Source organism: Mandrillus leucophaeus, unplaced genomic scaffold, assembly GCF_000951045.1.
Source record: "Mandrillus leucophaeus isolate KB7577 unplaced genomic scaffold, Mleu.le_1.0 Scaffold590, whole genome shotgun sequence".
In the NCBI taxonomy this organism is placed as follows: domain Eukaryota; kingdom Metazoa; phylum Chordata; class Mammalia; order Primates; family Cercopithecidae; genus Mandrillus; species Mandrillus leucophaeus.
In genome coordinates, this window is record NW_012106364.1 from 908,785 (window position 1) to 920,981 (window position 12,197).

General features: G+C 43.0%; 2 protein-coding genes across 3 annotated transcripts in view; both read left to right on the forward strand.

The window, feature by feature from the left end:
• SLFN13 (schlafen family member 13) overlaps positions 1–5,125 on the forward strand; it is a 21,974-nt gene extending 16,849 nt beyond the window's left edge. Inside the window, exons 4-6 of the mRNA XM_011999420.1 lie at positions 217–348; positions 1,838–2,561; positions 2,749–5,125. Coding sequence (XP_011854810.1) covers positions 217–348; positions 1,838–2,561; positions 2,749–3,520 — 1,628 coding nt within the window. The 3' untranslated portion in view covers positions 3,521–5,125. The remainder of the gene's footprint in view (positions 1–216; positions 349–1,837; positions 2,562–2,748) is intronic.
• Positions 5,126–10,603: 5,478 nt separating this feature from the next.
• The window catches only part of SLFN12 (schlafen family member 12), a 29,533-nt gene continuing 27,939 nt past the window's right edge, over positions 10,604–12,197 (forward strand). The window contains exon 1 of one of the 2 annotated variants that reach the window (XM_011999422.1): positions 10,604–10,982. The gene's annotated coding sequence lies outside the window, so the exon portion shown is untranslated. Of the gene's footprint in view, positions 10,983–11,389; positions 11,727–12,197 lie in introns of those variants that run through there. The other variant, XM_011999423.1, reaches the window with a different exon arrangement.

Genomic DNA, 12,197 nt, shown 5'->3' on the forward strand with positions numbered 1-12,197 from the left:
CCGGGAGGCGGAGCTTGCAGTGAGCTGAGATCCGGCCACTGCACTCCAGCCTGGGCGACAGAGCGAGAAAAAAAAAAAAAAAGAAAGAGTAAAGCATCTGACTTTGTGGCCTGACTTGTACCATGTTAGATGCAATTTAGACACAGCCTTGAACAGACTATTGCAGTAGTGAGACATGAAATCAAGTAGTGTAAATTAAAATGTTCTTTCTTTCAGGGTTTCCTCCAGACTTTCCTGAGGCCTTTGAGTCTCAGTTGAGTCTATCTGACAGTCCTTCACTTTGCAGACCCGTGTATTCTAAGAAAGGTCTGGAACACAAAGCAGATCTACAACGACATTTATTTCCAGGTACTAACTGCCAGTTTTTACATCAGGACAGAGGGAAGTCATTTAATACATTTCGTGGAAAACAAATCCATGAAAGATTGTGTCCTGCAGATCCAGGTGTATACAGTGACAATGTCACAAGCCTCTCGGGGATGAGTTTCAGGTACCTTTAGAAATCATCAGGCCCATTGGTTACCACATCTGGCTGATTATTAGAAATGCCATAGGAGGTAGTTAAACATGCAGATGTCCAGGCCCACACCAAGAACTTATAAATGCTTAATTTCCAGAGATAAGGCCTGGCCATGTGCATTTGTGCAAGCTTCCCAAATTATTCTGATGCCCTGCTGGGTTTGGAAACCAGTGATCTAGTACAACTACAGGGGCACAATGGAATAATCAGCCACTTCTGGTCTACTTTTCTAGGATGGAGGAATTATGTCTGTAAAAGGAATAAAAATGTTCACCTGGTAGAATATAAGAATACAGAAAAACCACAAATAATTTTCCTTTGGAAGAGGCTAGAGGAAACAGCTCACTAATGCTTCAGAGGTAGCACCAAATAATAATTCAAGTCCATAGACAATGTTAGGTAACTCCTCTCCCTGCTGCCCAAACATTGTTTTAGCAAGGTTTTTTTTCTCAGAGTTCCTACTTACAAAATGAAACTTAAATTTCTCAAGGAGGGAAATGGCTTAACTTCACATATTGAATATATTAAGGATAAGATTTGACAGAAGAATATGATACACAAATATCCTATGTATATCCAAACATTTATCAAGGGCAAGGTAATTCATATATTAGACCTGCCTTAGGTCTGTTTACCACCAAATAGTTTCTTTACTTACCTGAGATCTTTATAGTCATTAGCTTATCAGAAAGGTTTTTAAACATTCCACATAAGAATCCAAGATGCAAGAGTAATTGAATATACGGCTTTCACTTTCTCAGGCTCAGTAAATTACATTTCAGTTGACATGCTCCACTGTCCATGAGATACATAGAAGGGTGACATCATTCGTTTTACCAGATTTGTAGGGTGTGGGTTAAAGAGAGATGCACCAGGCCGGGCGCGGTGGCTCACACCTGTAATCCCAGCACTTCTGGAGGCCGAGGTGGGCGGATCATGAGGTCAGGACATCGAAACCATCCTGGCCAACATGGCGAAACCCTGTCTCTACTAAAAATACAAATAACAGCTGGGCGTGGTGGTGGGTGCCTGTAGTCCCAGCTACTCAGGAGGCTGAGGCAGGAGAATGGCGTGAACCCAGGAGGTGGAGCTTGCAGTGAGCCGAGATTGCGCCACTGTACTCCTGCCTGGGTGACAGAGCGAGACTCCGTCTCAAAAAAAAAAAAAAAAAAAAAAAAAAGAGATGCACCAGAAGGAATTTCTGTTAAAGTGTACGATTCTTTGGGGGGCTTTCCTTTCCCTTTTAAACATAACATGTGATTCATACAAAATCACACAAACACAGTGAAAACATCTTTCTATTTTCTTCATGTCTAGTCCCACCAGGACATTTGCGATATACTCCAGAGTCCCTCTGGAAGGAACTGTCCTCACAGCATGAAGGACTAGAGGAGTTAATAAACATGCAAGTGCAACCTTTCTCCCAGGGAATTGTGATCCTCTCTAGAAGCTGGGCTGTGGACCTGAACTTGCAGGAGAAGCCAGGAGTCATCTGTGATGCTCTGCTGATAGCACGGAACAGCACCCCCATTCTCTACACTGTTCTCAGGGAGCAGGATGCAGAGGGCCAGGACTACTGCACTCGCACCGCCTTTACTTTGAAGCAGAACCTGGTGAACGTGGGGGGCTACACCGGGAAGGTGTGTGTCAGGGCCAAGGTCCTCTGCCTGAGTCCTGAGAGCAGCGCAGAGGCCTTGGAGGCTGCAGTGTCTCCGATGGATTACCCCGCGTCCTATAGACTTGCAGGCACCCAGCACATGGAAGCCCTGCTGCAGTCCCTCGTGATTGTCTTGCTCGGCTTCAGATCTCTCTTGAGTGACCAGCTCGGCTGTGAGTTTTTAAATCTGCTCACAGCCCAGCAGTATGAGATATTCTCCAAAAACCTCCGCAAGAACAGAGAATTGTTTGTCCACGGCTTACCTGGCTCAGGGAAGACCATCATGGCCATGAAGATCATGGAGAAGATCAGGAATGTGTTTCACTGTGAGGCAGAGAGAATTCTCTATGTTTGCGAAAACCAGCCTCTGAGGAACTTTATCAGGTAAGCAGCTGGATCTTCCGTCTTTAAGTACTGGATTTAATATTCTCTGCTAAGTCACCTTCTTCTTTGATAATTGAGTGGTTAAATGATCTGTGATAACATACTGTGCTCAGAGGAACATGATACAATCATTTTCTCCCCTTGTTTTTTTAGAGAAAACCTGAGTGTGTTCTTTTAATTTTTACAGTGATAAAAAAATCTGCCAAGCAGAGACCCGGAAAACTTTCATGAGAGAATACTTTGATCACATTGAACACATCATCATTGACGAAGCTCAGAATTTCCGTACTGAAGATGGGGACTGGTATGAGAAGGCAAAAACCATCACTCAGAGAGAAAAGGATTGTCCAGGAGTTCTCTGGATCTTTCTGGACTACTTTCAGACCAGCCACTTAGGTCGTAGTGGCCTTCCCCTTCTCTCAGCACAGTATCCAAGGGAAGAGCTCACCAGAGTAGTCCGCAATGCAGATGAAATAGCCGAGTACATACAACAAGAAATGCAACTAATCATAGAAAATCCTCCAGTTAATATCCCCCATGGGTATCTGGCAATTCTCAGTGAAGCTAAATGGGCTCCAGGTGTTTCAGGCAACAAAAAGATTATTAAAAACTGGACTATGGAGCAAATAGTGACCTTTGTGGCAGACACCTGCAGGCTCTTCTTTGAAAGGGGCTATTCTCCAAAGGATGTTGCTGTGCTTGTCAGCACCAGGAGAGAAGTGGAGCACTATTGGCATGAGCTCTCGAAAGCACTGAGGAAGAAAAGGGTTGTGGGTCTCAGTGATGCGTCTGATATGTCGGGTGATCGCATTGTTTTGGACAGTGTCCGGCGATTCTCCGGCCTGGAAAGGAACATAGTGTTTGGGATCCATCCAAGGACAACTGATCCAGCTATCTTACCCAATATTCTGATCTGTCTGGCTTCCAGGGCAAAACAACACCTATATATTTTTCTGTGAAGTGACTATTAGGAAGAGCTCCAAACCAAAATGCTATGTAAATGTCTATGGGTGACAGTCTGCTGATGGTAGAAACCTTTCTTTTTAGTTCACAAGTCGGTTAGAGATTTGGACAGAGCTGACACAAAGAGTTTGGAGCTCCCCCATTTCTGGCTCTCCTTTCAGGGATTCCTCCCCCAGCTCTTTTCACCAGCGGTGGTTGCCCCCCATTCTGACCCCTGACTCTTCCAGCCAGAAAGATGGTGGTTTTCTAAAGGAACTTTAGCTGCCCTGCACAATGCAGATCTGTGTCTTGCACTCTGGGTAAAAGCCATAAAAATAAGAAACTCAGCCTGTGACCTTTCCTCCAAGGCTGGAGTTCTTTTTTTACGTGACTTCATGTAGTTTCTTGCTTTTAAAAATTTATCCAGAATCGTTTTCTGCAGAAGCATGATCTGTTAGTAGCTTACAGGCCTAGCAGAAGTGATTGTTTCCTGAATTCTTGACATTTATCTTTGCTGTATTCATTTAGGGCTTGGGAGAGTCCCAAGATAATTCAGTCACTGTCAGATTAATACTTTTGTCAGAACAAAGAATATCATTATGATTACTTAATCCTTAAAATTGTGATCTCCAGAGCTTGTTCTCAGAATGGCCCAGACCAAGGCTTAATTGTAATAGTGAACATTAATGTTACCTTTACAGAGAAATTATAGGCCAAGAGAAAATCCTGGCTTTTAGTAGAAGTTAATATTAGAGACCAAAATCTGGTTCTGAAGGTGTATATCAGCCCTAAGGTGAACGAACTTGGGAAAGCTTGTCTTTAAAAATCAATGAGTGTTGGCCGGGCACGGTGGCTCACACCTGTAATCCCAGCACTTCGGGTGGCTGAGGCAGGTGGATCACCTGAGGTTAGGAATTCAAGACCAGCCTGGCCAACATGGAGAAACCCCGTCTCTACTAAAAATACAAAAAGTAGCTGGGCGTGGTGGTGCATGCCTGTATCTCAGCTACTCGGGAGGCTGAAGCATGAGAATCACTTGAATCTTGGAGGCAGAGGTTGCAATGAGCTGAGATCATGACACTGCACTCCAGCCGGGGCAACAGAGTGAGACTCTGTCTCAAAAAGAAGAAGAAGAAAAAAAGCAGTGAGTTTATGTTGTTAAGTTGTAACATCTCAGCTTAGCTCTATGCATTAATCTATAGCATACCTACCTAAGTTTTATGTCATTCTTGAACTGTGATTTCTTTTTTTCTATCTGCTTTCATAGTTTGGTGGGCCACTGTTATGGACTGAATGTGTCCCACTGTCACCCCTAAATTCCCATGTTGAAGCCCCAACCTTCAGTGTGTAGCTGGGGCTGCTAAGGAAGTAATTAAGGTTATACATAGTCACAGTGGAGAATCTGATCTGCCAAGATTGGTGTCCTTATAGGGAGAGACCCCAGAGAACTTGTTCCCTTCCTTCCTGTGCACACAGACAAGAGGGCATGGGAGCACACAGAGAGATGGCAGCCACCTACAAGCTAGGAGGGGAAGCCTCATAATGAACCACCCCCTGCTGGCACCTCTGTCTTGGACTTCCAGCCTCCAGACTGTGAGAAATAAATTTCTGTTGGTTCAGCCGCCCAGTCTGTAGTGTTTTGTTATTGCAGCCTGAGAACACAGCTGTGTGATCATTCATCAAACTAAAAACACTGATACTTAACAATGCTAATGCAATTACTTATTTGCTTTTCAGCCTCTACAAAACATTCTAAACACTAATCTAAATACTAACAATAAAATATTTGCATAACTAATGAAAATTAAGAAACTACATGCCCAGTATTCCATTTATGAGTAATCCTATTTGACTGATTTCCCTCCATATTATAAGTGTTGAACTCTTCTGCCGGTCTTCCTCTTATTTGTGTTAACTCATGGAATTCTGGTTATCTAGCCTTGAAATTGTAGGCTCTTCTAACTTGAGCAAAAACTGACAGATCAGCAAAATAAGGAGAAAAATATTTCTTTCTTCTGGCTGCATTAAATGAGATACAGCCCAGCACCAAAACTCTATCTTTGTAAATGTTCTTAGTAAACTCCCTGGTCTTTGGAGTTATTTCAGCCTTTGAGAGTAATTCTTTAAAAGTCTAATTCTGACTGGTTGAGTCTATATGATTTATTGGCCTAGTAATATTTGAAACAGTATCCTATTTTAAAATGTATAAACACTTTTGAATTTTTGTTTAGACCAAAGAGGATTACTGATGCTTTCTTTTTTCATATTAATGAGGAAATGTTTAGCTTATATGTTTATTGCATTTCTGTTTTAAATAAAAAATTGAGAATTTGTGTCTCATTAAACTGAAAAAAACGGTTCTGTAAAATAAATGATTAAATGGAGGAAAAGGAGAAGACTGAGGCCAGCAACTCCATGACACAGCCAAAAATGAGCCAGTAAAAGGTTAAGCAAGATTAACTTTAATTTTTTTTTAAAGAGAAAAGGTCTCACTATGTTGCCCAGGCTGGAGGGTAGTGGTGTGATCATAGTTCACTATAGCCCTGAACTCCTGGGTTCAAGTGATCCTCTTGCCTCAGCCTCCCATTGCTGGGATTATAGGCATGAGCCACTGTGTCAGGCTTAATTGGGTTTTGATGGGTGCCTGCCTATCTCTGTAATCTGGCTCTAATCATATAGGACCTGCTTCATTAAAGATCTGAAAATCTACCCAACCATTGTAAAATGAAACAAAATGCTTTTAAAATTTAAATTAGCCTTTTATTTTAGTTTAGAAGAACAGAAAAGTTGCAAGCATAGTACAGAAAGTTCCTGTATACCCTCACTTAGCTCCCTCCTTTTTAAAACAAACAAACAAACAAACCAACCAACCTAGATTATTTCCATTAAGATTTCTGAGAATTCCAGGAATGCTTCCATGTTTCACAGATCTGTCCTTGTAGTCTCCGGCCACTTCTTGCTATGGAGTGCTGTACCAAGACCTCTGCTAGTTTCTAGTTGGCTTGACATAATGACTTTACTAAACAACTTCTGCTCCTCTGAATCTCAAGTGTGGAAAGAGGTCACATCTTTTGTTTCACAAATTAACAGTCAACACCTGGGCCTACTTTCAACAAAGCTTAGTAAAGCCTTGAGAATAGTGAAAGACAAATATTTAAATTATATATTAGCAGGAGGTTGAGGTGGGAGGATCACATGAGGCCAGCCTGGGCAGCATAGTGTGACCGCCTCCCCCCACTCCGGAAGACAACAACAAAAAATTATCTGGGTGTGGTGGTGTGCTCCTGCAGTCCTAGCTATTCCAGAGGCTGAGGCGAGAGGATCGCTTGATTCCTGGAGTTCAAGGTTGTAGTGAGTGATAATCATGTCACTGCATCATAGCCTGGGCATTAGAGTAAGACCCCATCTCTAACAAAATAATAATAAAACAATCAAAAGTTTAAAATTAGTTATTAGATGCCAGTGTGCCCAGAGGCCTTTGACCACAGATGATCTTGACGTGGCCTTCTCTTGCCTTGTCCCTGTGCCCCCTTCTACCATTTTTCTTCCTGAGATATTTGAAAGTAAGTAGCGGACAGGGCTCCCGTTGACCTCTAAATACTTCAGTGGGTATTTCCTAGAAGGATATTTATAGTACCATCATCAAAATCAGTAAATTAACACTATTATCTAATCTATAGACTTTATTGAATTATATCAGTTGTGCCACAAGTGTCTTTATGGCACAAGAGAAAAAATTCTGGTCCGGGATTTGATCTAAGATGATGCGTTGTATTGAGCTTTTATTTCTTTTAAGTCTCATTTAATCTGGAGATGTTAATCAGTCTTTGTCATATCCTTGACACTATTGAAGAGGATTGGCCTATTATTTTGCAGAGTATCTGATTTTGGGTCATTCCTTGTGTTCTCATGATTAGATTCAGGTTATTCATTTTTGGTACGAATACCATAGAAGGGCTGTTATGGTTCTCAGTCCATGGTATTAGAAGGCATTCGATAGTGATTAGTTCCATTCCTGATGATGTTAACTCTGATCATTTGGATAAAGTGGCGTCTGCCAGGTTTCCCTACTGTGCAGTTACAATTTGCTTTTTGTAATTAATAACTTGTGTGTGTGTGTGCGCGTGCGTGTGTGTGCGTGTATGTGTGTGTGTGTATGTGTGTGGGGTGTTTTTGCTTCTGAATGCAAAATATTTGAGATTCTTTTCCTAATTAAAGAGTAATTATTCAAAGAGTTCAAAGAAGTGATACCGATCACATTCTTTGACCCCACATGCAAATACATTAGAAACTAGTAATAAAACAGTAACTAGAAAAATGTTCATATCTTTTGGAATTACAAAAGTGTTTAACTCATGGATCAAAGCAGAAATTCTGTAACCATTGTCACAGCGAGTTCTAACTAGCAAGTTTAAGGACGAGAGAATTTCAGTCTCACTCAAATGCTTTCCTAGAAAGAGGAAACAGTTCCTAACTAATTTCATGAGGCTGGCATAATCTTGATAACAAGTCTGGTAGGTAAAGTATGAAAGGAAAATTGCAGGTCATTGTCACTCAAATATCTACATGAAAAATTCTAAACAAAGTTTTAGTAAAGGAAATCCGACAATATGTAAAAGTGATAATACATCATGACCAAGGTGGTTTAAGTCAGGAATTCAACGTTGATTTTGGCATTAAAAAATCAATCATCAGGCCCAGAGAGGTGGCTCACTCCTGTAATCCCCGACTTTCTGGAGGTTGCAGGAGGAAAGATCCTTCAGGCCAGGAGTTTGAGTCTGAAGAGAGCTATGACTGCATCTCCGCACTCCAGCCTGGGTGCCAGATTGACACCCTGTCTCAAAGAAAAAAATAATTAATCAGTGTTATTCACCACAGATTAAGAGTTCAAAAGAGAAAAATCACATGATCATCTGAATAGACGAAAAAGCTTTTGATAAAGTTCAGCATCCATTCATGATAAAGACTCTTAGCAAATTAGAAGTATAAAACACTTTTGGAAATCAACAAAGGGAATTTACGGTATAAACAAACAGCAGGCCAGCATGGTGGCTCACACCTGTAATCTCAGCACTTCCAGAGGCCAAGGCAGGAGAATCACCTGAGCCCAGGGGTTAGAGACAAACCTTGGCAACATAGCAAGATCCTGGCGCTACAAAATAAAATAAAATTTAAAAATTAGCTGGATTTGGTGGTGTGTGCCTGTAGTCCCAGCAATTGGGAGGCTGAGGTGAAAGGATCACTGGGACCCAGGGGGCTAAGGCTGCAGTGGGTTAAAAAAACCCAACTCCTCCACCCCGCCAAAAAAAACCTATAAAGAATAGCAACACAATGTTCAATGTAAACTTTGATACGGTGTTTTACCTCTGAGGAGAGGCTTATTGTTAATATTCTGTAGCCACGTAAGGGGTTGACAGATGTTCATGCTTTTGTTCTTTATACCTTATATGTATTCTATAAATATTATCTTGTTTCTACTCAATAGTTAATAAAAACATAATTTAAAAGTTCTGTGAATGGTTTTACTCTTCTCACTTCTGAGGGGTCTTTTGGGATATGCATTTTCCATTCCAAATTGATCTGATATGTCATGCCTGCCACACACATTCTCATGGGAACAACTTCTTAATCTTTTTTGTTTCTGCCTTGGAAGCCATCCTGGTATTCTGGGAAAATCCCTGCACTAGCATTTTCTTTTTTCTTTTTTTTCTCTCTCTCTCTCTTTTTTTTTTTTTTTTTTGAGATAGAATTCCTTACTCTGGGATGGAGTACAGCCCTGTGATCTTGGCTCATTGCAACCTCTGCCTCCTGGGGTCCAAGTGATTCTCATGCCTCAGCGCTCCCACCCGCTCCTCAATCCACCACAGTAGTTGGGACTACCGGACGCGCACCACTATGCCCTCTCACCATATTTTACAGGCTAGTCTCAAACTCCTGAGCTCGGGCAATCCACCCACTTCGGCCCTCCAAAGTGCTGGGATTATAGACGTGAGCCACCGCACCTGGCCTGCTCTAGCTTTTTCTTTTTTCTTTCTTTCTTTTTTTCTTTCTTCTTTTTTTTCCCCAAGACAGAATTTTGCTCTTGTTGCCCAGGCTGGAGTGCGGTGGTGTGATCTTGGCTCACTGCAACCTTCGCCTCTCGGGTTCAAGTGATTATCCTGCCTCAGCCTCCCGCGTAGCTGGCATTACAGGGGTCCACCACCACGCCCGGCTACTTTTCTTGTATTTTTAGTAGAAACGGGGTTTCACCATGTTGGCCGGGCTGGTCTCGAACTCTTGACTTCAGGTGATCCACCCACCTCGGCCTCCCAAAGTCCTGGAATTATAGGCATGAGCCACTGCCCCCAGCCTACACTAGCATTTTCTAAGCCAATGACTGAAGAATAGTTTTTTCTCTTCGGTAAGACTGTATCCCTAGAGCTGGTGTCTGGATCAGATGAGATGAAGAAAAGCACAGCTATGTGCTTTCAATGTTTATGTTATTTAATGTGAATAGGTACTCTTCCTAGGTACCTTAAGATTTTAGAATAGGCAGTAGGGAGTTAATGCAGTCCAGAGTGGGGTAGGTGGAGCTTGCGGAGAAGGAGCAACTCAGCCTTGCAAATTCCCCTGTGGTGAGTCATTTTGGCCTGTGTACATTTCAAAAGCTATGTATTGAGACACCAATTCTTAGACAAGTGAGCAGGAAAAACATGTATTACCATAATTACCCTAATAAGGGGACTAAAGGAAAGCAAAGTGGCAGGAGGTCTGTATCCAGCGAGACCAACCCTTGGAGCATCCCAACTAAAGGAATCTCCCAAATGACCTCAAGATGCTCCCTACACTGCCAGGGTTAAGTATTTGAATCTGTCTCTCCTGGAGCAATCCGCTCCTTGCACCTTTGTCTTCTTCTGTTCATCCACAGCTGGTCTGACTTGGTTCCCGGTGGCCACCGTGCTTTTAAAAAAGCAAGAGGGCGGTCAGGGCTGCTCTGGGAATGCGAGGAAAGCTGGAAAGGTTGAGTCACCCCTTTAAGGGCATGGTAAGAAAGCCTGGTATTTCTTCAATTTTGATGAACCAAAATAGTGACAATTGCGCAAAGGTGCAGAGTCGATAATAAAGAATGTGGACACTTCCGGAGCGCCAACTGCCCAATAGAAATGCAGGCCACTCTGGGAAATGGGCAGCCGGAGGGCGGGACGAGGAGGGCTGGAAAACAGAAAAGGATTCACATTCTTTACACTCCGTGGAGAGTGAGCCGACAGACTGTAGCCTGCGCCTTGACAAGTTCCTTTGTTCTTTGTTTTCTTTAAATTACCTTTTTTCCTTTTTGTCTTAGAAAATACTCATGGAAGAAAATGAAACGAGAGCGCCCTAGAGATCACTCAGAGCTGTTCTCGTAGGTTTTTAACTTCCCGTTGCTCAAGGGCCCACGCTGACATCTGGGGTGTGATTGCACCTGCAAAGAATCCAGCTTCTAGGGAGCAGCGCGAGCTGGTAAGTTGATCCTGCTAAACCATCGCTAAACCTTCCAGCCTTAGTTTTTCATTTCTGGGGCGTCTGCTGGCTCTGGAGGAGGTGGGGCACCGGTAACACAACCCCACCACTCCCGGGAAGACCCCCCACCCCTATCCCGGGCTGCTTTCTCTCCCTTCTAGGGCAGGGGAATAAGGGTCTGGAGGAAAACCCCAACTTTCCACACTCAAGTAACAAAAGGACCAGAGGCTACTTCCTTTGCGACCCCTCCCTTCCTAAGTGACAGATGAAAAACTGAAAATACTTCTGATTGGTCCCCTCCCACAACCAATCAGGCTAGTCTCCAGGGCCAAGTCTTCATTTGCATGGGAGTGTAACTTTGTAACTTCGCTTTCTGCAGCCAATCACATGTTTGCACAGGGCATAACTTTGTAACTTCACTTCAACTTGCGATTGATCGCTTTCTGCAACCATTCAGACTGATCTCGGGCTCCTACTTCATTTACATTGTGTGCACACCAAGTAACCAGTGGGAAACCTTTAGAGGGTATTTAAACCCCGGGAAATTCTGAAACCGGGCTCTTGAGAGCCCCTATCCTCCGGCCTGCTCCCACCCTGTGGAATGCACTTTCGTTTTCAATAAATCTCTGCTTTTGTTGCTTCATTCTTTCCTTGCTTTGTTTGTGTTTGTCCAATTCTTTGTTCAACACGCCAAGAACCTGGACGCTCTTCACTGGTAACATATTTTGGCAAGCCAGCCAGGAGGTAAGCTCGAAGTCTGGGATTTATTTTTGTTCTTTACCTTTTCCTTTCTGCTCCATACAGGGGAATCTCTCTCTTTTTCTTTTCCTTTCCAACTTGGGATCCTTGGTGGGCAGTGCCTAGACACGCAGGCGACTGCAGGTTTCTGGCCAGGGGCTACTCTCCAGTGCTGCTTTGAAGGCCAAGGCGTGAATGGGGATCGTTGCCCTGCCCAGAAGCGGGAAGGACTTTTTTTTTTTTTTTAATTATACTTTAAGTTCTAGGGTACATGTGCACCACATGCAGGTTTGTTACATATGTATACATGTGCCATGTTGGTGTGTTGCATTTATATTAGGTATATCTCCTAATGCCATCCCTCTCCACCCCGCCTCCCCACTATAGGCCCCGGTGTGTGATGTTCCCCTTCCTGTGTCCAAGTGATCTCATTGTTCAATTCCCACCTATGAGTGAGAACATGTGGTGTTTGATTTT